We start from the raw sequence: 27,815 nt of genomic DNA on the forward strand, positions 1-27,815 counted from the left end.
CCAATATTCTATTATATTTTTCTTCTTACACATACACTTTCATTTTCTTCGATTAATTGAATTAATATCGATCTCCATGAACTTGTTTTGTTCCCACCTGAGACTTGTGCTACCCGATGAGATGCCCAAAGCCTCGTTTCTTTTTTCTCTTAACAAATAATGAATAAAACAGTAAGCGCGTACTAAATAAAAATCGAGTAGGGAATAGAACAAAGAAGGAAACACAACGTAAACAAGCAGAAAATTAAATGCGTTTACTGTGTACAACGCGCATAGCCCCTTGACTTTTTTCGACCGGTGTTATATTAGCAAAGGTCCCTTGTTTTACGCGGGACTTCTCTGTCTTGCACGTGCAAGTGACGCACGTGCAGGCGTTCGACTCGTGTGAATTTATTCAAGCCAAGGTTCCGGCAATGCTCGAGCAGGATGTGCGCGGGTGGTTTCGTCGATCCCCTGCCCTTGGTCGAGTTTACACCCGAAGCGGTAAGGTAAGGTAAGGGTCTCCGATATTTTCACTCCCTTAAAGGTGCCTCCATTTTCTGTCCCTCGTTCTATCCTTATCTCTCCGTATTCTTTAAGGGGGATACACGAAAGTTCACTTTGCACGGCGTGTCAAAGGTTCCCTTGGGATTCACCGTAACCCGCCTCCAGCGTTCTCCAACTGGGCTTTAATTGCTGACTCGATAAACGAACGTCAGGTTGCGCCTCTTCTTTCGAATTCTGCTCGCCTACAGAGCGGAAGTAGCACATTTTCGACGAACCTTGCGAAGTAGGAGGTTCCTTTCCTTGCTCTGTAGAGACCGAGTTTATTTTTCCGTTGCTCAAAAGAACACCGTACGATGGGAAATAGTTGTCTTGAAACTAAAATCTAGCTGAATTAACGTTCCTTGGGACAAGAGACATTATTTGAAGTTGCGCCTCTTCTTTCGAATTGTGTTCGCCTACGAAGCGGAAGTAGCACATTTTCGACGAACCTTGCGAAGCAGGAGGTTCCTTTCCTTGCTCTGTAGAGATCGAGTTTATTTTTCCGTTGCTCAAAAGAACACCGTACGATGGGAAATAGTTGTCTTGAATCTAAAATCTAGCTGAATTAACGTTCCTTGGGACAAGAGACATTATTTGAATGCAAATATTACTTTAACACTAGGTCTACGGAGATTTCGTATCAAATTTCTATTACTTTCAAATTAGGTCATCTGATAAGTTCGTGTCGCAGATTATATTCACATTTAATTAATAAAAAAACTGTAGAAATTTTATAACGACGGTGCGTGTAAATGGTGATTACGTTTTTTCATAACATTCAAAGATATAATTCACATATTACTTTGAACAGCAAAACAATAAATGGCATGAACTTGCAGGATGACCTGGTATGAATATACAGTATAATTGACCTAATTAAATTGCCGAGTTTTCCATTGATGCAGTTCAGTTTTAAATATCATATAGAAAAGTACATGGTACATATGATGCATGGTAAACACTATCTCGCAGCAATTTCTGGAACAAGATAACAATGCTGGTAAAACCTATTTATAAGATCTATGAAGATACAATGCATTAATGCATTCGGTCATTCTAAATACTGTAAGAGTGGTATGACCAAGGTCGTCATTTAACGGATGTTTAGTAAAAAAATGTTAATGTATCGGTTCTGCAGTAACTAATCCGTTACGTTTTTATGACTGTTGCAGGTTTTGTGTCGTGTTCGCCGAGCCCCTGCAAGAACGGAGGAGTGTGCGTGTCATCGCCACGCGGCGAGTCGCATTGCAAGTAAGTGCATATATTCCATCATTCTCATTATTGCAATTACGCGTTGTCGTATCCTGGCCCTGCCGCTTCACAGCGTAGGCATCGTTTGACGTTGCGTGTCACGCGATTGCGCGCCAACCGAGTGGATTCAGCTGCTCCACGAACAACGACCATGGTTATTATCCGAGATGGGGAAAAATTTAGATAAAAATCTCGCGCAACGAGTAAAAGATAAACGAGTTTTTTGTACTGGAAAGGGATAGTCAGATCTTTCGGTATATTAATTTAATAAATTTGTTTTACATGATAATTCAGTAAATTCCAAATCAACTTATCGTACGATATACAATATAATAGCTTGTTCGAGACAAAATTATTATCGCTCGACAACTGATTATTAACCTAGTAAATTTGCTTTACGTGATAATTTAGTAAACTCCAAACTAACCAAACATGACATAAATAATAGCTCGGTTGAGACAAAATTATCATCGCTTAAACAACTGAATCATTCGTTACTATTAGGCGTGGAAATGTATTCTGCGCCTTTCTAAGATAAATATACCATAAATACAAAGAAAGGGGTGTTAGTTCAAGGAAGATCAGAGAAGTGGAGGAAAACGATGATACATTTATCGTTGCCATCTTATTTGATCGTTAACAGCATTTATTTAGTGAATAATTCCGAAGTGACTTCCAAAAAATGAAACGAAGCATCAAGTTTCCTACTTACTTTTATCTGTTTAACTATTCATACCGCCGTATCTAATACTATCCTCTCTAACAATATTTTTCTTGTGCAGTTCCTCCAAGTATCCTAAAAAATTAGATAAATAATCGTCTCGGTGCCTTGACAACAGTCGTCTCGTGTGCTCGTGTTTCGCAAACATTACATTAAACAATAGACTGATAGAACTTGACTGGAAGGTAAAAGTAGGTTAACCTAGCGGGATCAGTTTGCCAATAATTATGTAGTTATTTTTTGTTTTCCGAAGGGGGGAATCGATGTGTCTCCGTTCGCGATTGACCGCACGATTCGATCGCGCGAAATGACGCTTGGACTCGCATCGATAGAACGTAATACCATCAGAATGGCGTGGGATGGTACGGAATGAGATGGAACGAGATGGGCTGGGATCCGGTAATAGCTGTAATAGTCGCCAGTCGTGACCCAGCGACGCATCTAAATTACCTTTATCTCGGAACCCTCGTAGGTTTCACTTTTGTATCAGTCAGCTCGACACCTCCGTCGATTCACCGTGACCCTCTTCTCGCCCTGCCCACGATTATGCAAATGGTAGCAGGTTTCGGAAAATTTGGGAATCGGTAATATCCACCGAGAGATATACGATCCTTCGATCGAAGAAGTATTCGAATGTTTGGTCGTTTTTTTACGATTATTTAGAGCCTTGCTACCAAAACGTGTGCCAGTGTGAAAATATTGAAGATTTACTTCTTCCTCGTCCCCTATTACGACAACGGGAGTATCAGTCTTCCATTTTGGAAACGCTTTGACGTTTTGTCACTTTTTATGATTATTTAGAACCTTGCCCACCGCGAGCTTATTTATGAACACTTCGGTATCGAGTGGACTTTTGAATTTTAATTTCAACCGATAAAAAGTACTCGTTGTTTCCTGCTTGAAATTGCGTTATTTTTTCTTGTGGCATCTTTTATTCGAGATATTTCAATGTCGATTTGAAATTTAACGAATATATAAAGGGAGGCGTTGAACTCTTAGGGTAAACGGCCTACGCACGACCCTTTACGATTTTGCTATAAACTTTTCAAAAACGAAGCTTGATGTTGCAAACAAAAAAATTAATTAATAAGACACTACACTTTAATTATCTATATTACACTTATAATCAAATGCTCTACTTTTCCTATCTTTTACCAATTTGTAATTTTTTTTACCTTAAATGTCGGGAAAAAATGTGAATCTTTAACAATTAAAAAAAGAACAACTGAAATAAAAGTTAATACGTCGAAACAGAAAGATATACCTAGATAAACGTTCGCGACTCGAATAATTGAGTACTGCATTACTAGTCTGAAGAGATATCTTTTGTTCTCTGGATGATTCACTAGTGCACTAGTAGTCACAGGCATTAATAACACGTTATACACAGTCCAGGAGGCTATCTTCCTATGTCTGTAAATATCTAATTGTTGCAAGTTGAAACATCTAATAGATTCCGATGACGCATGTCAAGAACGATGCGGAAAACCAATTAACCATGCAGTTCAGTTAATCTCGACGAGCTCCTATAAAAGTGTGTACAAAACAATAGTCCTTAAGACGTTATATTCAATTGAAACTACGCAACAAATATTGTAGAAATTATATTAAAAATGCATCATGGTTACATGAAATAAGGTGTCTTACTAATGCAGCTTTCAGTTTTTCTTTATTATTTAATTTCACAAGAGAACAAAGTTCAAGTGCATATAAATATAAACTTTATTTTAACTTAAAGAAACCTATGTAAAAATATACATATATATATATATTTACAGTGGTGACAAATTTCTATCCTATAGAACGTATTCGATCAAACCAAGTTTGAGTTGCATATATATACATATTATATGTATATTGCACTTAATATACATATATGTATAGATAGATTTTGTTGTCACTAGCAACACAATTAACTACGTTTGATTATAACTATACATCTGTATGAAAATATACACATAACCTTAACTTATCATATTTTATGGAAATGTAGTAGAGATAAACTTGTTATCTTTATTTATATTTACAAAAGAACAAATACTAATGGAAATTTTCTTAACAATGCAAGCAAGGATAGGTTTTGCTATACTTATAAATTCATAGCATCGGTTCTCGAATGCCTCTAAGGAATATCAAAATAATGACTATGTACGCTGTACAGTCATAGGGTGGTCGATGTTTCATCGGTCTCCGAAGCGGGCGTATAAAATAACCATAATCCAATACAATAACAAATTTGGCCAGCGCCACTTGACAATATGGTGAGTTAAAGCTGCCGCTAACGGTCGAAGGATTCTGCACAATGGACCGGAAATCGTCTCCCGTATGATCACGTTCGCACACGCACACTCGCGTATTTACGCGTCTCGTAAAGATATACACGCGCGTCCCCGCGGCATTGCGCACGCATAGATCTACTTGCACGAGGGATATGCACTTGCACAGTTACATGTTTACGTGGATGCGCTTACGCGTGCGTTCGAATGCATCGCGCGTGGACAGGTCACGTGTGCCGGCACGTGACCCGTATAGATTTTGTATCCAAGCACCTCTCGTCGGAGGAAGGGTTCGCTCGAACAGAAAAATAATATTGTTGTTCCATTTCGATGTTCTCCTCTTGGTCGGCCCCGCTATCGATCCGTAGGATGGAATTGTTTTTGTTATAAGTAAGGGAATATTGCTTTGATAGATCGATGGGAGTTTCTGCGATATGCATTTAAATCACTGCGACGGATACTATTTTATTTGAATTATAGTTAACGAGTAAACGAACATGTAGCAATTTACGTTTTTTTAATTATTCGTATCCGAAGACTCCAAAGAAAAAATTACCATTCGTTCACTCTACCTAAGATTCCCAACAAAACAAAGAATAAACCCTTTCCCATTATTAAATCTTCTCGTTCCCTTCGTGGTACTTTCCAGTTGTTCAAAACCTCTGTTTCACGAACTTCCGGTTCATGATATTTATGACGTTTCGTACAAAAGCTATGGGTCTCGGGTGTTTTTTTCCGTTTTCGTGAGTTAGTTAGGGAAAACTTTGGGTAAAAGTCCCGGAGAAAGCTTTTTTCTGTTGGGCATCTGTAACCGTTATTCAGGGAACTTTTTTCCGTCGCCCTTGTAGACCTGTATCGCACGAGGAAGGGTTCGTCGAACGGAGCAACATATGCAGGATGATGGATGACGACATGCACGCATCCCCTTCGAGTCACGGCGTGCTATTGTACGGGCGTGCGCGTTTGTAGCGTGCACGGTTTGACGGTTCCTTTGAAAAAATAGCTTAAACCCCGAATGGCTACCGAAAGGGTCGCGGTTGTTCGTATAGCAAGTACAAGATATTTGTGTCGTACAAACGCGCTCGTATTACGGTTACTGTACGTTTGCATGTCATGCGGAATGTTTTACCCTTGCTTAAAGGGATGTGGTCAGCGTGACACCGTGGACAGGGGACTAATTGTAGCTCGTATCTGTGACTTATGTTCTTCGTTGCCGAGAATATATTCTCTTGAATAGTGGTCTGAGGTACCGAACAGTATTCTTGTATCAAGCGATCCTTACAGTACTAAAATTGGGATATGGAGGCACTTACTACCCTTGTCCATTGAGGTTATTCTATTGCTAATATGTAATCTATATTTTCTTGAGAGAATTTAGGTGTGGAGTTAAGTCACCTCGTGTGGTGTTGCTTCCTCACTATTGGTGTGTGAAATTTATAATGAATTTTTATTTTGCAAAGTTCAAACGTAGTAATAACATTACAGATTGATATCGAAACTGGGAAAGGAAATTGAAAATAAGTTTTCTTATTTACGAGATTTTATTTAGAAATACGGAAAATAAATTTCCTGATGTATATATTCTTAATTATTTCTTGCTTTTGAAGGTAACATCTTGTCATTCATTGTTTCTACATTAAATTCACAAAGGCTACATGTAGCGACACAGTCGGTGAAATAATAATAAGCGAAAATGAAGGTAATATACTTAGACAAATGAGATTCATCTGAAACTTCATTCAACAAATGGCAACCTACTTTTATGTGCAATACTATTTACACGCACGACAATGAGTATAAACTCCTAGAAAATTTATTTTTTATTTTTATTGGACAATATAATTAAAAGTTTTTTGAAATTCATTTCCAACGTTTGAGTGCTAACTGTGTAAATTTAAAACATCGCTTGTTTTCTGCTCCTCTTTGTTCTCAAATGTAGAAGAAACACAGTTGTCAAGTTTAAGCGTCTTCCCACGAGAAATCAGGACCGAATTGCCCACTTTTGTCGTATTTCAATGTCACGAATCTTCCTGTGGTTCCTTCAATGTGTACATGTAGCGGCTTCTAAGTGCTCGAGCACGCCGCGAATTGATGGGTACCATTAGCAGCAATCATTGCCATCTGTTCTGTCGGGAAATGTTCTACGTTCGTTCTGCGAAGTTATCTGTCCGACGCGCGTTACATCGAATGATTTAGATAGACTTGCACGGACTGCAACTGTACCCTTTATCGTCTCTTCGACCGACTATCTGAATGTAAAAATTCGATCAACCCTGGGGATGTTGCGCGACTGAAATTAGAGAAACAGTCTGGTTCGCGAGAAGATGAATTGCCGTGTCAGCATCAGAGACGGGGCAGAATTTTATTCGAACGGCAAACGACAAATAAAAACAACGCGTGAGGATCCATTCGCGATGCTTGTTCGATCGAATTGACTTATGAGAAATATTCGTTCGATATGTAATATAATTTCATTCTAAAGGCTTATATTTGAAAAATTAAGCTGCAAGTAACATATATATATACATTTATTGTTATTAAATAACTTTTTATATATAAACAGTTACGACTGAATCCTCTGTAATTACATAGAACTAATTTTCTACTAATACAAATCTAAAGTCATGGAATAAGAATAAAGTATGTACAGTGAAAATGGTGCAACCATTTATGTACTATATGTATATTATGTAAATTATGAAAAAATGAACCCATCTTAATCGGCTAACGTTTTAATGCCAGAAGACTTAAGAATAAAGTCAAGATGCCATAGTATTTGCCACGTAGCCTACCTTTTACTCGTTATTCGAATCTTCAGCTAGATAAGAATTCTACTCGTCTTTGGTCAGAACGCGAGGCCTTTGTTCCTTGAGCGAATGGACCCCGTGGAGTACGCGACGCGATCGACAGAGGATGACGAAGGTTTGCCGCACGCTGTCAAAATACCCTTTCTTTTTCGTCCTTTCTTTTTGCGAACAGTGATGAGCAAAATTCTACACTGTGTAAATAACAATTTCGTTGAATTAATCCTCATCCATTTCTCCTCGATTAAAAGTATTAATTCTGGGATAAAGTATTTCACAGTAAACAAACAAAATGATATAGATAGATCAATTATAATTGCTCTTCGATAAATAGGGCCTTCAGCAATTTTTTTCTGATAATACAGTTGATACATCGTAACAAACGTCCCAGTATACGTTAGCTCTTTTCGTCATCTATTATTGGAATAAAATTCTGGTAAGGAAGTACGCGTACGTAGACGTACAATTTACTCGTGCTAGTCGCGGTACACGACGCTCTATCGTCAGCGTTCATCGGCTACTGTGTACTTCAGCTTTTTTCCATTTCTGCACGGCGATCAGTATACTATTAATGACTAAACGATATACATCATCGAGTCTAATTTACTTACCAATTACCTTGGTCTGGCTATTTCCTTGATGTCCTTACCTATTCTCCATTCAACGAGACGAGTGACCAAGTATAAACACGAGCACGTGAGCAGGCCAGGGCCGGCTTACGGGTTCCGGATCCTCACATCGCATCGCAAGACAAGCTTTTTCTTTTTTTTAAATTGAAATTCTTTGACTATGGTAGGGAGTTACTTGTTATATACCCGAGTAATAGGATGGATGAAAGTACAACAGAGGTTGCGTGTAATAAGTATTATTTTATTCTATGTTGCTCTCACAACTGGTATTTAATATTGAACTATCGTTGGAATCATTTAAACGTTGACATGCCAACGTTTCCTTCGTTCGAACTTGAAAACGTCATGACAAAAAATGTTACATATACTCAACGGAAAAATCTAACCATTTTTAGCCTGTTTCCAACTTACCTGTACCTTACCAGTAAAGAGCATCTGAAATCATAAGGTACACATTTAGAAATTATTTAGGTTTCTGCCGGACTACCTTAGGTTCTCTTTTTACAGTATTGGAAAGGTCAATATGCTTATTCCTTTCATCTTTATTTCGTAACTATTGTAGACGTAATCATACAAAAGTGGCATTACATCGCATTTAACAATATTCCAGTAATATAGCTTGTGCACACTATAGCAATGTTGAATATATCGCTTATAGTGGAAGGTACATTCGTAACCTGCAATAACAAACGAATAATTTGCAATTCTTCGCAGCAAATCGCATCTAATTATTGAATGATCGTGGTCACTGATCACTCGATGAGTAATCGTCATCACTGATTCCATTTTTCCCGCCATTGTGTTACATTCGTACACGCACGAGCTTATTTCGCCAACGACATCCTCTCCATATTTGCATTGACGATCACCCAGATATTGAGCACCCCTGAACGAATAAACTAACTTCATGCCCGCGGGGCCTTGGATCGTGCGCACTCGGCCGTGATCGGCGATCCTCGCCCAGACACCTCGCGAGGGAGAATGAGAGACAAGCTTGGACCCACGGGCGAGAGAGCGCGAGATAGCGCGGAAAACGAAGAGAGGTGTTGGAGAGAGGGCGAGAAAGCGAGAAAGAAATAGGGGAGAAGGGCTGGATGAGAGAAAGAGAGAAGGAGAGAGAGGGGGAGACCGTCTGAACGTGAGCGCGCTTTCCCACGCCTGCCGCGCATGCGCCGCAGATCTGGCCCCTCGTAGACCCCTCGGCTCCCGCCGCGGGTAATCGGTTCTCTTGCACTTCCACTCCTCTCTCTTTCCATCGGGGACGTCGACGTGCTGCCCTCTTCGTCCTTCTCCGCGCACGTAGCTTCGTCTCCCGCGCCGGGTTGTTCTCTCTGACTTTGTTCCTCGTTTCGCTTCGTCTCACTCTCCCCTGTCTTTCCCCTCCCTCCAGCATCCGCATAGATTCAAGTGCGGACGTCTGCCGTTCTTTCTCTCCGCCACGTTCTTTCTCTCGTGCACCTTGTCCGCGAACAATATTCGTTTCCACCACTTGTCTCTTGACGGTGGCCGGGCTGCCTCGGCCGCAGCAAACGCTCACCTTCTCCTACCACTTCTTTCGCCTAGCAATAAGCTGCTCTAATTATCTTCGACCTGTTTGTCAGCGGATGCCGCCTATGCGATGCGACATCGGTCCCGATTGAGCGCGCCGCGCTGTACTTGACATATACCGTCGCTTCGGTGTTTCTCTTGTCGTGGGTGGCTACGCGAAATTCACGCGGAGGAGTTCGCGGAACGCCCAACATTCGCCGTGCTTTCTTGAGAGGGATGTCTAGGGCATGGACGAGCTAAGCTCAACTCTTCGGGGTTAAGTGGGTTAGAAATGTTTGCTTAGCTTTTTATGGCGACGTACTTTTACTCGTATATTATCAGCAACCTAATGGTTTTATAACAAAAAGACATGTTATTTACTCACCCAAGAATTAGGCATTCTAGAACATAACAATTCGATAAAAAAAGTTTGATATTTTATACATACTATAATTTATGAAAATTTTAGTAGTAGGAATTCCTTTTTACAAATTTGAAAATGGATAAAATATTGATTTTAACACCTTGAAGATGTCGACAAAAGAATGTTCTTAAGAAGTATCTTTATTCGAATAGATTGCTATTAGAAATGGTTGTACAACTTCTTGAACCATCTTAAATGTTAGATTCAGAAATTGACCGACAAGACCAAAATTTGTCGCGTACATAATTTCACTGCAATTAACACTTTATCTACCGGAAGTCTATTCATACGATTTTTAATTTCAGTGTTTGCCTACCACATCCTGTTAACTGTGTTGTCAGTAGTCTACTTACAATACTCAATTCGAGGAAACAAATGAATTTCGATATATCTTGTAATAGTATGCACTCGGTGTCTTATATGCAAATGTAGAAAGTTTCTTTCTATGGTGCAGACTCTTTCTAAATCAGTCGGTCGATAAAGTGTTAACATCCCAATTTATATCCTAAAGGTGGTGAAATCCTCTTACTACTTCAGTTTAGGTGGGTTGGATAGCTGTATATCCATAGAATATTTTTTAACCCACCTCAAAAAATTGAATAATAGAACAACAACATAGATTAATGATAAAAAAGAAACATGCTATCGATACTGATTTTGAATCTGAATAAGCATATAACCCTCTTCGTCTTCGACGAGTTAATGGGGATTTTTATTCCGTGCTCAATCGATCGCATTACGCGATAAAGAATGAAATGCGAGTATTATCGGAGCACAATTAACCTACATAAGGTGGGAGACGATGCAGGAAGCGTTTGCAGAAAATATCAGGATCCGTGAAGACAAATTTGAAGGAAATGCAGAACCGCGGAACAGAATAAGAGAGGTGCGCGCGATGTTTGCAGAACCTTCGGAGCCCTTCGAAACGTGTTATTTGCGAATACCTACGAGACGGTTTGACTCGTTCTCGTGAGAAGACGAGCTTATGGCGCTCCGCAACTATTTCCACCGAAGGGTAACGAGAGTCAGGAGAGCTCAATAAACCGATAGGCCTGCAGCAGCTTCTCTCGGCTCATTCCCTCGTGGCGAATCGTCAGAAGCCCCGGAGGGCTGTTTGTTTTAGCGCAACAAGCAATTAAACGGGTTCACGGAAGCATTAGTTCCGCCGGAAGGTGCAGACATTTCACGGACAATCAGTCATTTCTTTGCGAAGTCGAATCGCTTTACGATGCTTTCGGACCAATCGCCTATATGGATTCATTTCGGTTATCGAAGTTAAATATCGCGTGTTTTCAAAACAAACATGCTTAATGGTTCCCTCACTTGTTTCACGTTACTTTATCAATCTTGTTACTGAATTGGCCTGTCGAGTCTTGATCTTCTTAGGAGTTCGGAAAGCTGACGCTCTAGGGAGAAATTTTTCTTAGTCTTCTAGCTCTAGTAAGTCTTCAGACTGATCAGTTTAATCGAAAATCTATTCCCCATTATTTTATATTACTTCTTCTCATTTGAATATCCATTTGTCAATTCCATTCTGCAAAAAAATTGACTGTCATTAACAATAGATATCAATGACGATAAAATATAATTAATTTTTTATACGGATTTACAATGGATCTAATGTTTTTCCTTGCACAAGTCACAAACTTAACAACTCGGTATAATTTCAGCAAAAAATCTCCAATTAATCTATGAAAATCTGTTGCCGCTGTTGCAGTTGTACTTGTGAGTGGTGGCCTCCATACAATTCGTTTATTACCAGTTGTCGTTCAGTCGCCAATAGGTAGTGGTGTCTGGCACATTGATGGTTGGAACATGTCCCGTATACGTTACTGTCCCGGTCGGAGACGCGTCTTCTCGTTAGCGACCGCAGAAGACGTCGTCGACGTCGTCGACGTGCCGCATAATGAAGCCCCTGCAAACGGAACCGTTGTGCTCTCGCACCGACATGCTGATTGCCAGTGCGAATATTGTCGTACAGTAATGGGTTTGTTCGAAGAAACTCGTGGACAGTAGGATTGGCAGACTCGCCGGGGGAAAAAATGATTATTTAGCGCCAATTAGAAACAAACCCCTAACGATTCGAACAGGCGAGCCTAATCCTCCCTTTGGTTCTTTTTTGACGTATGACCCAACGAACCGTTTCCAATGCGAGCCCTCGTCTTCCTGGGTGGATCGTACGACCTCCGTCAAGTCGAATAACCGATTTTGTTTCGTCGACCAAAACGTGACTTACTTATCTCGATCAGTCAGTATATGGATATACGAATTAACTTTAATAGAAGATGTTGCAAATCTAGTCGAGTCATTAAAATGGTAATAGTTCCAAGAAAAAGAAACTATGAATAGGTATCCTCACTGGTATTTTCTATAACCATGACGTATTTTCATACGTTCTCATGTATTTGAATAAATTATGAATTTACAATCAACGCAATACAGAATATTTAATAATCTAAGCGAAATACTTTTTCATCGTGTGACTAGTAACACTATTCAAGGTTTATTTTCGATATGTATTATATAAAGTAATCGATATCTCGGTTATTTCCAAATAATTTTGCAGAAAATCAACGAGTAAAATATTATTTCCAATTATTATCTCTTATTCACAATTCAGATAAAATTTCACAAGTTCAGAGCAACATTAACCCGTTAACGATACTATCGTTGTTCGATGCTTTGATAGCGAACTAGACACCGACGCCAACACACTGGAATCAGATACCAATAGCCGGTAATTAAAATCTTCGGTTAAACGATTCAGGCATTTAAAGTCCCGTTGCCTAGCATTTAGCGATATCTTTGGCCCCGAACATGATCTCTCGCGGTTAAGAGGAAAGCATCGCCACCCCGCGATAAATTTCTTCCCTCGAGTGCCTGTAGTCACACCCGCTTTCTCTGTTCAATCCAGGCCTTCGGTAGCATGGTTCGTCGTCTTGCATTTTATAAATCTCCACGCCCTAGATCTTGAAACATCCGTTACACGTCTTCGTACATGTGGACGGCGTGTATTTACATGGTTTTTACCTTAGGCGTGCAACGTCTTTGCACGCGGATGCGAACGGTTTTCGAGCGCACATGAAATTGCACGCAACCAGATGGAAAAGAGATCGCGGGCGGAAGAAAGATCGGCTCTTAATTACGATCGGTGCACGCTGCACGCGTATGCAGTAGCGATGGGACTGATACAATTAAGCGTCGGTGTTACTCGAACAATTTGATAGCAAATGTTTTTACATGTAAGGAGCTCCAAGATTTTGTTTTTTAACACTAAAACTACCTAGTCGGTCAATTTCACTTATGTTCTTCAAACTTTTTTTAATGATGCTTTTCTGGCAATTTCTAAATAACTTTGTATAATTTTGTGGAAATTAGGGTGGATGCGCCTTCTAAACAGTTTGTAAATCGCTAATCTATACGTTCGATGGTACGCGATGTTAGATCATAATTTGCGGGTTTGCATCGATTGGATCGATTCGATATCATTCCCATCGCTGGTGCGCAGCCAACCCGAACGAGAAAAATCGCTAGTGCCTCTCCTTTCTGGCGAGCCACGCGAATTTTATTCCCGTCGTCGCGTCGTGCGCATACACACCGGGTATTAATGACTCGCGTCGAGATATACCGACTTGTGCTGGTATCTCGCAGGATCGAGTCTTCTAAGATCTAACGCAATCGAAGATTAAGAAGCCCCGGTGCTGTGACTAATTACTGCTCGACTTGAATGAACGATTAAGGAATACGGGTAACCGGAGTTCCAGCGTGTAAACAGTTTCCATGGATATCGTTTGTGGGTGTAGAAGATACACATCCAATCCTGAGAGTCGATTTGCATTCTGCGGCATTACGAGTATGAAATTCTTAGCTGAACGATCGGTAACAAAAAATTAATCAAGGAAACGGTAAATTACGCGCGTCTCGTAATGCGGTACACCTTGAAGCACTGGGAAAGTGAAATGGATTTATCTCGCAAATCACTGCTTCGATAGCCTCACGCTTTGTGTGAGAAAAAGATGCCAATAAAAATGCGTGTACTTATCGAGTTTGCAGTGGGTGCGGTGGGAATCGTATTAACAACGGATGACGCGGTACTTCGTGTAAAGGTACTATGAGAAAGGTTTTCACTCGAGGCATCATTATTTAGGAAAATATTATCATTTGGAACATTTGTCGAGTACACGCGTACTCCGGAAGTTATGATAGGCTGTCGAGTTGATAAATAAAGTAGGTTCTGGAAATATTTTGTTGAAGATTGTTATGTACTTTCTTACAATGTTTATCTGTTACCTGAAAGTATATGCGTTACGCTGTAAATAGACTACGGATTTGTATGCATTTATGGCAAATGTGTATCATTAAATATCAACGATACCATACATGTTATACTGTATAGAAGATAACATGCTTTCATTCAAGATTCAATTCTTTGTCTGTATCTATAAAAATACGAATTTGCATATACATTCGCAGTCTAGTTATAAATTGAATATGCTGCATGAAAAGCAATCAAAGCAATTATGTAAAGTAAGGCAAGGAATTCTCTGATAAATTCATTACCTATGCATGACATGATTCTCCATTTCGCCTATCCCAAGATTAGACTATCTATCCATCAAGAAATGCATTAATGCATTACGTAAGGACATTTTTAATCACCATTATCGCAAAGCAAAGATAACTGTACGTTCGTCTCTGTGTCCGTAAACCAGTTCAGGGACCAAGTCTCAAGGATCATGGGACGACATCGAAGGGAATCGGTTGCAGGCGACGCCGACGCTCGAGGGGTAATAATTATTTACCGGCGGTCGATAATGAACGCCGATTTTCTCGACATGGACGAGCCTCTATCGGGCAAACGCGCTCCTCCGGAACTTGCTAATCACCACTTGTTTCTTCTTGATGCTCCAGTTAGGTAGTCCGAAAGTCCTTGCGATCCACAGCCACCTGCGATGTAATTGCAGCCTCCCGTGGCTCCTTTCTCTCGTTCACTCTCGATCTCCAGCCCTCCTTTTCTCCGTCGGTAATATCCTGACACCGCCTGCAGAAGAATGCCCTCCGCCCAGCTGCGCGTGTAGATCCAGTAGGGCCTTATGCTAGCAATGGGATCAACCCCAGGTAGCTTCGAACACGAAGTCTCGATCTGTACCGTTTGTATGTATTTCGAGAAACATGATTTGTGATTCGTGATTTGTTATGAGGTAGTTAGAAGGACTCCAACGAGTGCATCTCCTGAGGTTGCTCGAATCTGCTGTATCCCTTGGATTAACGTATAATGTATAGAACCATGATAATATGTACAGAAACAATCTGGAACATAGCGAACCTATCAAGACACTCTAACATATAAGAAACTTGAATTCGATGAGCCTAGTTGACTCTAGGAGGACTTGTGCAGGCTCGACCAACTCTGTAGATTTTTATATTATTTGTAAGTTGCGTTGCTTTTTTCAGTTCTTAACCTTTACGTGCTTTAATCAGAAATATTCTATAAGTTCGTCAAGTGTGATTTTTTACTTATTGAATAGGTATCCGCAGATTATGCAATTTAGGAAGTTTAGCAGATTCTTCCTTCCTGGTTGTCAACGATAGCTTGTTCAACAAATGAAATGCCATTTCTTTCAAGTAGAATTCAAATTTCTGAAGCAAATCTTGGAATTGATTCGAATTCGTGAGTATACGTGGAACTCGAACCCATCCCTACTTCTAGTCCACTCATAGTGGCAAACGCTTCGACAAGGACCTCCCGACCAAGGATCATCGGTTTCTATGTATGCCAACGTCGATAGGTGCTCATCGAACTACCACATTTTCGCATCCACGGTGTGATGGTATTCTTCGCGCATGGCACAAGAGCACTATGTGCCATGCTGGTGTTTAAGACCGAAGGAACGCAGATTATACGCCACTAACGCCTCCAGCTACGGTCTGCATGTTAAGCGTCCTCCTCCCGCACCTCCCATGATTAGGGACGACTTGTTCCCTCTTTCTTGTTCTTTTCGACCCTGCCAACAATCCTGATCGCGTATCCTGTTGCTTTTGTCTGTTTGATAGCCTGTCTTTCATTTCCTTTGGTCGCTGGCTACTTTGTCATCCTCGATGCTAGTTTCAATCCTTCTTCTTTCATGTGCTATTGTTTCAACATCAATCGATGTGCAGGTGTTTTTGTTTTGTTTTACAGAATAACGTTTTTCGTCATTTCATAGGCAATTTAAGTATTATTAAGTAGTTGTTTGGGGAAATGTAATATCTGTATAATGTAATAACTCTTCGGTAATATACGCAAACTTAAACGATTCAGAAATGTAATAACACGGTCACGAATTAAGCTATCGCTCCTTTTAATTCAATCTATCTCGCGCGTCACCAAGAGCAAAACAAGTCCCAATCCAGTATAACGAACAAGCCCTGTAAGCAACTTATGAACTGACCCGATAGTATAAATAATGTCAGCCCTTTATCCGCGTCTTTATCCCCTGTTTTTCTTCTTTCTCCGTTCCCCGTGAAACGATTAGTATGCCCCGGGTTCGAGCCGGTTCGAGCGTTATTTTCCTCGACTCTCGAGGCGCATCATAGACGAGGGTCCAAGTAGTCCATTTGTTATTCCGCCCCTGGTCGGGACCAGATTTTCTCCAGCTGCATACGCGACGGGCATATGCCCTCGAACTGTGTTTTTCTTCTTCTCTAGAGCTTCAATTTCTCGCGCAAAAAAAAGCAATGCTTAGCCTCGTTCGCGTACGTTATTCATTTGCAGCGGTCTCCGAAGGTACAAATTAATGGACGCGTACCCAGGCACTGTTTTATTGCACATTGTTTCATTTCGAGTCCATTAAATCATTGATAACGAGCAGCGTAGACTCACGCTGTATCTGCATGGTAATTACACGAGGTTATCATTTTCTTCGCTGTCGTCGGGGTTATTTTTTCTAGCTGCAAATTAATCTTCTTTTGGTCGACGAGTCGCTGACGTTGAGAACGAAAGCAGTGCGTATCGATTGGTTGAAAATTAAAAAGCTAGTCAAATAAATTGGATGAGATAATCCGTATCTGCGATCGAATATTGCTTTACGATCACACCTGAGCGCAACTTCCAAACAGCGCGACGCTAACAAGGTAGCGATGCCTTTGCTCGATAACAACTTTCTTCTGGAGTTACGTTGCGGCCAGTGTGTCGACGGAAATATTGATTTAATAAACGACATGGTCGAAAATTGTGTTCGGATTGGGCAAGGTACAAACATTTCTAGAAAATAATATAAATATATGTACTTGTCAATATTTTCTACATTTTCCATTATTTGCTTTTATACATGTATTAACAAGGACGTAATCTCGCATAATACTTCTTGATTATGTGAGATTTTTACAGGCCATATTTAATAAATAGAGCGTCGATGAATAGGTTAAGGTCAATATCAGATACACTTATTTTATCAAATAAAAAGTTTGAGACAAAATTCATAACTGGACTGCGGATTGTATGTATTTGTGATATAAACTAATATAATAAATACACACTAAACATAACCAAAAGGTATGTGTACTTATACAAAATGAAATGACAATATTATTATAATAATTCTAGAATATATTGAACAGATCTTCAGTATATTCATAACTTTCAAATTTATCAATGTGTGATGTAAAATCCTTGATAATTTTTTAAAAAGAATATAAAAGTGCATCTATTGATGCATACAAAAATATATGATTTCATTCGAAAAAATTGAGGTGCCCATTAAGCCATAACCGGTTCAACGACCAAAGCAAGAGCAAAAAAGATACTAATCATTTGCCTAGTCTTAGTAAAGAAATATTTCTCTGACGGCTTCATTGCGAGCATTAGAATTGCAAGTCTGCATACCAGAGCTCCTCTGCTTCATTCATCTTTCGTGACTAACTCGTCCCATTTTCCTATTCCGTTTCTCTTTCTCTCGCACACGTACGATGGTTTCGCGTCCGCGTTGTTTTCCCTTTGTCTCAGCTTACAATTCGCTGTAACTCGAATTCTCTCGTTTCTACGGTTTGGTCTGGCGTCTTTTCACGAAACGTATCGGTTCAACCTGCCTCGATGTTTCGTTTCCTTTTGCCACGTGAATGCGAAACCACGCAGCCGTGTATACACGCATCGAGACACATAAGCGTTCAGGAATGTGTCGGTGCATAGACTCCGAAAGGTATCGACTATAGTGCATCGAAGTCCGTGACGTTATGGCGTGGACGGCTCGTGAAAGAACCAGGTTTTCGAGAGTCTGCGCGGTGCGCTCGCCTCGGGCTCTGTCTCGCATACCTGAAGAAGAACCTGCGGCCCCGCCGTGTTATTAAAGAACCGGAGGGTCTCCTCTTCTTCCTCTTACTTCTCTTCTTCTCCTACCGTATCGTGCCACGATGGTCCAGTGATCTCTGTGTTGAACGGTCGGCGTAGAATTTTATATACGAATCGTATTTTTCAAACCTTTTCAACCTTTAATTATTGTCTCCCGATACATTTTCGTAACGATGCCGATGACTGACCGACTTGCGTAACTTTCCTTCTCTTTTTCGGGTTAAACGTTCCTAATGGATGCGTCAGAGGGGGTAGGTGAACAGGATGGCTTATCAAATTGTGGGCTTTCTTGATTTGTATGACAATTTATTTATTGTTTCATGATCGTTATGTGAACGTATGAAGGGAAAAATGAACAATAAAAATGTATCTATAATGCTTGTGTTTTGGACCCTTAGTTTGAGTGGATTAAAAAGGTAGCATTCAGTCAGTATTCAAAATGAAGTTGGACGAAGCTGTCACGTGATCAAATATTACTCCCTCTCATTACAACTGTCGCGCGACTGCTGGACGCAGCGATTGCTTCTCTAGTATCTCGAGTCGCAACCGAGTCGCGCAACTTACACGCGACTCGAGGCTCCGGCGTACAACACCTACGCGCAATTGTCGTGCATGCGGATGGACATATGGATCTCTAGTACCTCACAGTCGCGCGTAAGTCGCCTCATGGCTCGAACAAGGTCTTAGAACAACTATCACGACAAAACTAGAGGCTTTGGAATTATACCACGCTATCGAGCAAATCCATCGACGTTTTCTTCACGGTCGTAGTTAAATCGTGGAGGTACTTTTTTCGAAAAAAGGTTGCGCATCGTGATTTACCTTTCTCTATTATAATCGTGTCGAGCTGTTGCGTGGTCGGAACTGGCAACGATCGGCATCCGATAATCACTCGATTCGTGGCAAGATGCGAAAGTGTAAGCGCTCGATCATTCGATCCTCCGCGCTCCGCTCCGTCTCGAATCGAGACGTTTTCCATTTCTGCGGTCACGAGCCGATTCCTGGCCCATTATCGCGATTAAGCCTCCTGAGCCCCTCGGACCTACTCGTGCCTTCCACCCTCTGTTCTGCCATATCCCATATGCCGCGCTGCTGACGATTATGGTAATGATATGTTTGCGCGTATACGTAACCGGTCAAAGTGATACAGATATGCCAATGGAATCTATAAATTTCGTCGTTTCGTCAAAGGCAGCTCCGAAAATATTCTAATCTATCCAATCGTATGTTAGAATCAATTGGTGGCTCTGAAACAGGTGGTTCTACTACTTATGCCTCCGGCAAGAATCGCGTATTTACATTAACATTTTGTGCGTATAGATTTTGTACATATTTAAAATTAGCTGTAGTTTTTCTTTAGTAAACCAAGTATAAATTTAATTATAATTACGAAGAGGAATTTAATCTTGTACCAACTTGATATTCGTATCCGATATTTTATAATCAGTAATTTTATGTTTTGTTTTGGATACAAAAATCAGGGAAGAAAATTCAGTTGGGTCGTCCCTGATGGGTACGAGTTCCTCGAGCAGCGAAGCCTGCTAAAAGTAGCAGGAAGTTGCAGGTATTTTACGAACCTCCCCGATCAATCTCTGAAATCTATCGTTCATTATCGGTAATTGATTTTACGAGGCACTGTGCAGGTAGGTATTTAGAATTTCAATCACGTATTCACTCTCACTCGTGAGCATCGCCGAGGCCTATCGGTGTCTACGGTGTTACGCCTGTACCGGAAGGAATCCAAGGGATACAGGAAAAATTCGATGAAAGAAAAAAGTGCTTCGGAGGGCGCATCTTTTAGAATTTTTAATCACTATGCAAAATCAAGCACGGTTAGCGTCGGTATTACAATACCACGTGATTGGTGGTTGGGTATATACTCATCACTATTCATAGGACGAGCACGTCCGGAGCTACAGGTTCGTTAGAGCTATCCACCCTGTTTCGCATAATGACGTAATTAGCGCGAACCCTTAGTCCGAGGGCTACCTGTATCAACTCACCCTTCTCACGCTTTTGTAATGGCTCTTGCACGAAGTCACTTGAAAAACTAGCGTCGCGTGCACCATTAATCCTCGCAGCGATTAGAGTATCTATCCAGAAGTATCTGCACTCGAACCTTTGTCCCTTGTTATGCGGCGGAATGCGTCGATTGCTATAATCGTCAAGCTGTGGTCCAGTTGGCTCGTTGCGCGTAGAGTTACGAATTTCTGGGATTAGAGTGTTTGATTGTACTTTGTGAATTGAAATTATCTGCAATTATTGCTAATTCTATATCGGATTTGTTACCATCCAGGCTGTTATAAATATACTGCGTATATTTACGCAAATTCATATTATTACCACGGATGTTTATGTACTTTTACATTTATGCAACATTCTCATAGATTTCTTCATACATATTTTCATTTGTCGTAAATGCATAAATTTTATATTCAATATCTAGACTATCCGTAGACCAAAATATTTAATAACCAGATAGTAATTGAAATTATCTGTAACATATTTATCATTCTATCAAAAATTCTTATGTAAACGTGTATCGAAATCGTTGAGGCATCTAATCAAATTTATTTTCGATCGAGTTATCGTAGTTCAAATTGTTTTAAATATTCGATACATTATCTTTCGCGCAACATTCTAATACATGATTCAATTATATTGTGTTCGTAGGACATTCCACAAATATTATGTGATTTATGAAACGTCGGATATTTAAGTTTTTCAGTAAACAACAGGTTAAGCAAATTGTTCGTTTCTTTCATAGTCTTCTTTCCGTAAATTGCAACGAACGGAGTTTATTATTTCCCTCGAGCCATCGCGCTTTTTTCACGTTTCCGGTTGGCAAGTTGGATCTCCCCAGTGGTTTTGCTAGTTAAGCGAGTTCATAGGTTGGCGGGAACATCTTTGCGCAAGAAACAATTCCATTCATCTCGAATTGCCGGTCTTGTCTAGCTCGATCATCCTTCACAAGTTTATCTTGTAATCACGATACTTTATCGCGATATTTTACGAGTCTACGAAGAAATTGATCCGGTTATACATTTTTACATAGAAACATGTATAATAAATAATTAAATGATAAAAAATTATTCGTTAAAATAGAACCAATAAAAATGAAATGTTTCGTTGAATATGAGAAAATTCGTACAAAAGGAAAATTATCATTAAAAAATGTGTGTTGATCGTGGAATTAAATAATCCTACGTATGTTCAAGCTTATAATTATAACAAGTCACAATACCAAATAGTAATCAAATTAGAAAGGATTTTCTACATTAATATATATTATTCTAGGCTGACATTAATTTATGCATACCGTTACGAAGTATATCAACTAAGTACGTAGACAACTAACAACGAAATGAATAGGTTCCTGCAGATTAGTATTAATATCATTAGATAGCAATCGACAGGAACGTTCTTTATCTTATTAGTCAATTAAGCTTCGGTTAATATTCGTTAAATATAACTACAAAAATGTACCATTTTGTATTCCGCGTATCCTTTTGCGTTTCTGTGTTAGGTAAGGCTCGACAAAAATACACCAAAATAAAAAAATTTGGCCTGAAAATAATTAAATCACCAATATGTAGCCTCATAGAAAGTCAATTGAATCTTAACCAACCAACGTTAAGTTCTCCATCGCAATCCTAAAAGTGTCCCGCATCACTTTTTACTAACTTCAGCGAGTATTACAATTCGATCAACCTTTCTGCGTCATCGTGTGCATTATCCGTTAATTCCGGAAACCAACGACCCAATGAACAGCCATGGCCTTCCTAAGCGCCCGGTTCCTTTCTCGTTAGCAACACTCACCAGTGGCTCGGGCTGCGGTTTTAATCACACGTAATCGGCCGGTGAAACGGCGTGTACGTTTGCTCGATGTCACTTCGCGCATGGCTGCCTCACAAAACCATGCCGTGGCCCGATATCTGTTCGCGGAGTCACGATTTTCTTAGCTGCGTGTTCTTATCGATAATCGAGCCCCACTGGGCGAGCCCCGGTGAAAGTTTGAGAAACCTGGCCGGACATTAGCTTAGACGGGTCGAACCGACGCCGACGCCGACGTTGTTAAATCGGGAATATGTAGAGTGAACTGTCCGTCGAAATAGCGCTCACTGTAAATCCCCTCGATTAACGGTTCAGCGTGGCCGTTTCATTGAAAGAGAACGGCGTCAGATATTTTTTTTTCGGGGGTTTGTTTTGCTTTGCTGAACACCGCGATAGAGATTTCAACGCGATATTGAGGAATAACAGGTAAACTCCATCGAGCTTGTAGCTGCGTATCTTATTCTAGGGACAATCCGTTGGAAGTAGACCTATAAATCCAACGCTCGATGGAATCCACTTGCCGTCTTAGAATAATGCTGCCCCAGGAAGTCAGATTTATGTTTAGAAATTGCCCGTTGCTAGCGGGGCACTGTTTTGATGCGCGATAGTTTCTAGCTAGCATCTCGCAAAGTGGCTCGGTGAAAATGAGTTTACTTGGAAGTCTTGTTGGGCGAATATGTGTTTTTCGAAAGTTTACATTTCTCATAGGAAGCTAAGCAGTCTTGTTGCACCTACTTCGTGGTAGAAAGGCCGTAGCTGGATAAGAAGGGACAATTTGCCCTCGCGTGGATGATGCTTATTTTCTTTTACATATGTTTTATATTTAACCATTTGTATATATATATAAAAAAAAAAGCATTTAAAAGTTCTCTAATTTTACAAATTATGTTGTTAAATACCATCCAAAGATTTCACACAAACATAGAAAAATATTTTATTTTTTTCTAACATCTAACATCTTCTAACATCTTCATTATTAGATACCTTTCCGAATTATTTCATAAATGTACCTCGATTATATGTACAGCATATATATTTTATACAGCAAATTTGGAATTGTTTTAGTTAAATATAAATATTTCAAACAAAATGTGTAATTTCGCTCAATTCGCAGACTTACTATATTTCATTTTCTGAAACTGTTATCAACGTCGTCGCAATAGTGAAAAAATACGTCGATTCTAAATTACCTTTCCACACGTATAAAAAAAGTAGCGAATTACTTATCTCCACGCTTAATAATCGACTCGCGTCACGTATAATGCGACTCCTTTGAATACAATTCCTACGTGATAGTCGTTTTCCGTAGCACAATCGCACAGAGTCTACTTATAAGGCGATAAGAGACCAGAAATAGCGCGACAGAATAACCAAAGAGAAAGAGTACAGAAAATGATCACATCCGTTCCAGACGACCGACTTTTTCGCGACTCGAGAAATAGATCACCGTTTAATTGACTCGACTCCGACTCATGTTCATCGATTGAATTTTCGCGTTGTAAACCGTCCACGTTGGCGTTCGATAGATCAGGAATGAGTACACGTAGATACACACGCTGTTTCCGAAAGATTAACGGACGTCGGTCACTTTGAGATCCGATGAGAAAACACGTTGCCAAATATGGCACTGCGAAAGCCTACTCTAAGTTAGTGCGACATATAAAATTATCACGAAGACTATTGACTATCCCTTGGCTGTAATGAATCAGATTCTTTTACCTAACAGAGATGATAGACATTTTTAATATTTGGTTTTTCGATAAAACTATGCCAGTACAAGCAAAAAATACAATAATATCGAGTGTCTTTTGTTATTCGCAATAGAATAGAAACAGTAGGATGAATAATTCATGTATCATAATAAAAGAAACATATCTCTTTTTTTTTTATCAAGGCATTAACAATGTTGATAGTATTACAGAAAATATTAGGCAAATGTAAATTTAACGAAGTGGTCGGTACTACTTTTCAGAGATTGAACGAACGTTATATTTTTTACGGAATTAGCTTTTGTATTTGGTTATATAATGCTCTTCTAGTTTACTTATTATTTTGAATTTACTATTTGTTCTTTACATTCTTTTTTTACTAAATCTTCAATTGTTCTCGTTGTATTGTTCATTCTAGAAGTGCCTTTCAATGTACATGATTGCTTACTTTGTTAATTCATTTCTAAAGTAATACAAATTAAAGCTTCTAGTATTCAATTTAAATTTCCTGCTAAAGTCGGACATATATCCCACTTGAAATCCATAGAGAAGTGTACTCGTTCTTCTCCCGAAGAGTGACTCGCGTGTTTGTTTCGTGATCCAGTGCCGGTGACCGTGTTTCTGGGGAAAGATAATTAAACGACAGAAGGGAGGACCTCTTAATAGGCCGGCTTAAATGGTAACACGTGAGAAATGCGCGGATCGTTAAGTCGGTCGAGGGTCGCGATACACGATGGGTAAAAAGGCGAGGTGGTTTCATTAAAGTGTTATTACGTTCGCGCCTGTGAATAAGGTGCCATTATACTAACTGGGAAAAATGAAGGGTGTGCAAGTAACGTTGCGGGAAGTCGGCGTTCGAGCCATGGAAGCAAGAACTGCTAACGGGCGGAATCGGAAGCGAGCAGAGTGACTCGCAGTTTACATTGCCTACCGTGAAATAATTTTTGTAATTAAGATTGCGAGTCGACATCGCGCTGGGGATCTTTTGAGTTCCCTGTTCCATTCCCCTTGTTCTCTCGGTGATTATGAACGGCTATTGGATAGAAAATTGATGGTTGTTGATTGCTTCTCTTCGCTGCTCTCGTTTAAAACTGTACAAATTTCTTTTTTACCGCCCTACGGTTGCTTAGTCACAGGCGATAATTAATCCTGGAGCACCGAAGTGCAGGAACATGCTAGATTCGTTTTTTTTCTGGTTTTAGTTGACTCCATTTGTTCGTTATCGAAGAATCCAACTAATGGGCCAGTGCGAATAGTATTTTATTTAATTGCTTAGATTTTATGTTTTATTTTTAGTTAAGACTGCGTCCTCTTTCTTAGAGAATCCAAGTAATAGTTTCATGTATGTAGAACATATATAGTGTTTTATTTAGGGCTAGATTTTATTTTGTATCATAGCTTATGAATACTTTCTCTTCATTAAAAAATTCGAGTAATAGTTCCATCCACCTAATACATCATCCAGCAGCTAGGTATTATTTTCAATTTTTCTTTAAAAATACCTTTTTCTTTTATCAAAAACTTCAAGTAATAATTTCATCTATTTAATGCTACATCCAATAACTAGATTTTATTTTCAATGTTTTTCTAAGAATTTTTGTTCTCCATTAAAGCACCCAGATAGTTTTATCTACATAGTAATCTATTCTTCCAAAATTATAATCAAATTCCATCGATTTCGTTCTAGAATTTCAACTGATGGGCATCTTACGGTCATCGACTTCATCCTAGCTGTTTTTCTTTTGCAAATTCTAATTCCTGCCATCAGTTTCTAAGAATAAAAGCCAGAGTGACGTTTAATGCTGTCGCGAATTGCGTGTAGAACTTCATCGCGCCAAAACATCCCGGTTTTACACCGGAATCGTACGTTCTTCTGTTTGCCGAGTCATCTAGCGTGCTCAGGCAACGAGGTCAGAAACACGATGGTGTTGCGATGCTGATGACCTCTAACCATTCTCGTACCTTTCTACCAGCTTCTGGAAATTGGCGGTCGCATGTTTCTCCTCGTCCTGACGTGTTTCTTACGCGCGAAGCTTCTTATGGTTAAGCTTTTTCTTATTTCACTTGCAAACGGCGCTCTTAGAAATACTAAATAAGGAACAGAATTACAGAATTCATTTTCCCAAATGGCGTTGAATAAAAGCTTAAATAGCTTCGCTGTATTTTGTATTCAGACCCTGTGCAGCACATGCCAAATTAAAAGATATCTTCATAAATCTTTATCGTAGACATTACGGTAAAGTCATTACGTGAATTTCAAATACATTCTCACGAATTAATTCTTCGTATTTAAATTCTTCGCTAATTGTTCGAATAAATGATTTCCGTGATAGTAAACACGGAACATTTGCTAAATATATGTTTCGTAATTAATGAAATACCCAATAAAGAATATTCTGGGTTTCTTACAAAAGAAGTCGCTATTTATTCAAACAATTCCAATAATCGAGTCGAAATATATTTTCACCGAAATTAAATCCACGGAGATGTTATTATATTGAATTTTGTCTGTTAACGGAAAAGATTGCGCACCACTGTTTCATTCTGCTATTTTATCATCGAAGGGTGGAAGAATAAAAGTATGGTACGCCAAGTGTGCAAGCGCACGAATGAATTTTCTATTCGCCGAAGCTGCGAGCAGAGAAAACGACTACCAGCCGTCTGGACAGCGTTCATTTATCTATCCCATTGACAGATACGTGATTAGGCAGGTATCTATCGACAGATTCGATCGATTTACACCACCGTCGCTACCAAGAACGTATTACAGTAAGTTTCCTGCGTTCTCGATGCTGCGATGGAAAAGGACAATCGTATCGTCAACTGGCGTTCCATGCATTAATGCATGAAGATAGTGTATCGACACACCCCGTCTTGTAAGGAACGGGGATATGTATGTAAGTGTACACGCTTATCACACTTGGGTCCTCACTTGTCCAGAACGAGTCTTCTTCCTCTTTGCATACCTGCGCCAAGTGTCGGCGTTAATGTCTCTTTGCTGGCTCGTCCCTTCAGATTTCATTTACTCGACATTTAATTACCGATCGATTTTCCTTTATTTAGGAATATTTCTAGAAGCATATTCGAGACACTTAGTCATAATAAACTTACAGGCATTACTTATTTAGCGATAACACGATATTCCATCAATCCTTTAAACACACCATTTAATTTCTCAACTTCATATCGATTTATGGCTATCACAACTACACTGTTACGATTTTAACAATAATTTTACCGACGGCGAACGCTCCACCGTAATTTTCTTGGAATCTCCTGGCCCCAAAGGCGCACGTGTGCGACATTACCGAAATTTTAACGTGATGTGTTTCGCTGGTTCCTCCTGCACTTGGTCGTCGTTCGAGTGCAGTGTCCATATTTGACATGTTTCGGGTATGGTCTGTTGGTTATCATTGATATATTTGAGAACCGAACACGGAAAGAAAGGAAGGATGAGGGTAAGGGAGTATTCTTTCCGCTCGTGCGCGCCTCGAAAACGTGAGCAAACATTGTAATGGCGATCCGACGTGGCTACCGACTGTTAATGTCTCTTGACCACTTCTTCTTTGGCGAGTGATCTCACCGTCGTTCAACATCGTTCGTGTACATAGCCGACATACGAGTCCACGCATTCGTGCATCGTTATTAAGAATAATCATCTTCGAAAGCCTCTTGTTAAATATCATCCGTGCAAAAAGATATTTTAATTGGTTCTCGTGGAGAAACGTTAATAACGAGGCTTGTACGCAGGAAACAAATTAAGGAGTATCAGGCATACAATTTTTATTT

At 39.8% G+C, this 27,815-nt stretch overlaps 1 protein-coding gene across 1 annotated transcript in view; it reads left to right on the forward strand.

The window, feature by feature from the left end:
• The window catches only part of LOC128881094 (neurogenic locus Notch protein), a 367,639-nt gene that overhangs the window by 60,059 nt on the left and 279,765 nt on the right, over positions 1 to 27,815 (forward strand). The window contains exon 2 of the mRNA XM_054131804.1: positions 1,698 to 1,776. Coding sequence (XP_053987779.1) covers positions 1,698 to 1,776 — 79 coding nt within the window. The remainder of the gene's footprint in view (positions 1 to 1,697; positions 1,777 to 27,815) is intronic.

The sequence above is a fragment of the Hylaeus volcanicus genome, chromosome 8, assembly GCF_026283585.1.
Source record: "Hylaeus volcanicus isolate JK05 chromosome 8, UHH_iyHylVolc1.0_haploid, whole genome shotgun sequence".
In the NCBI taxonomy this organism is placed as follows: domain Eukaryota; kingdom Metazoa; phylum Arthropoda; class Insecta; order Hymenoptera; family Colletidae; genus Hylaeus; species Hylaeus volcanicus.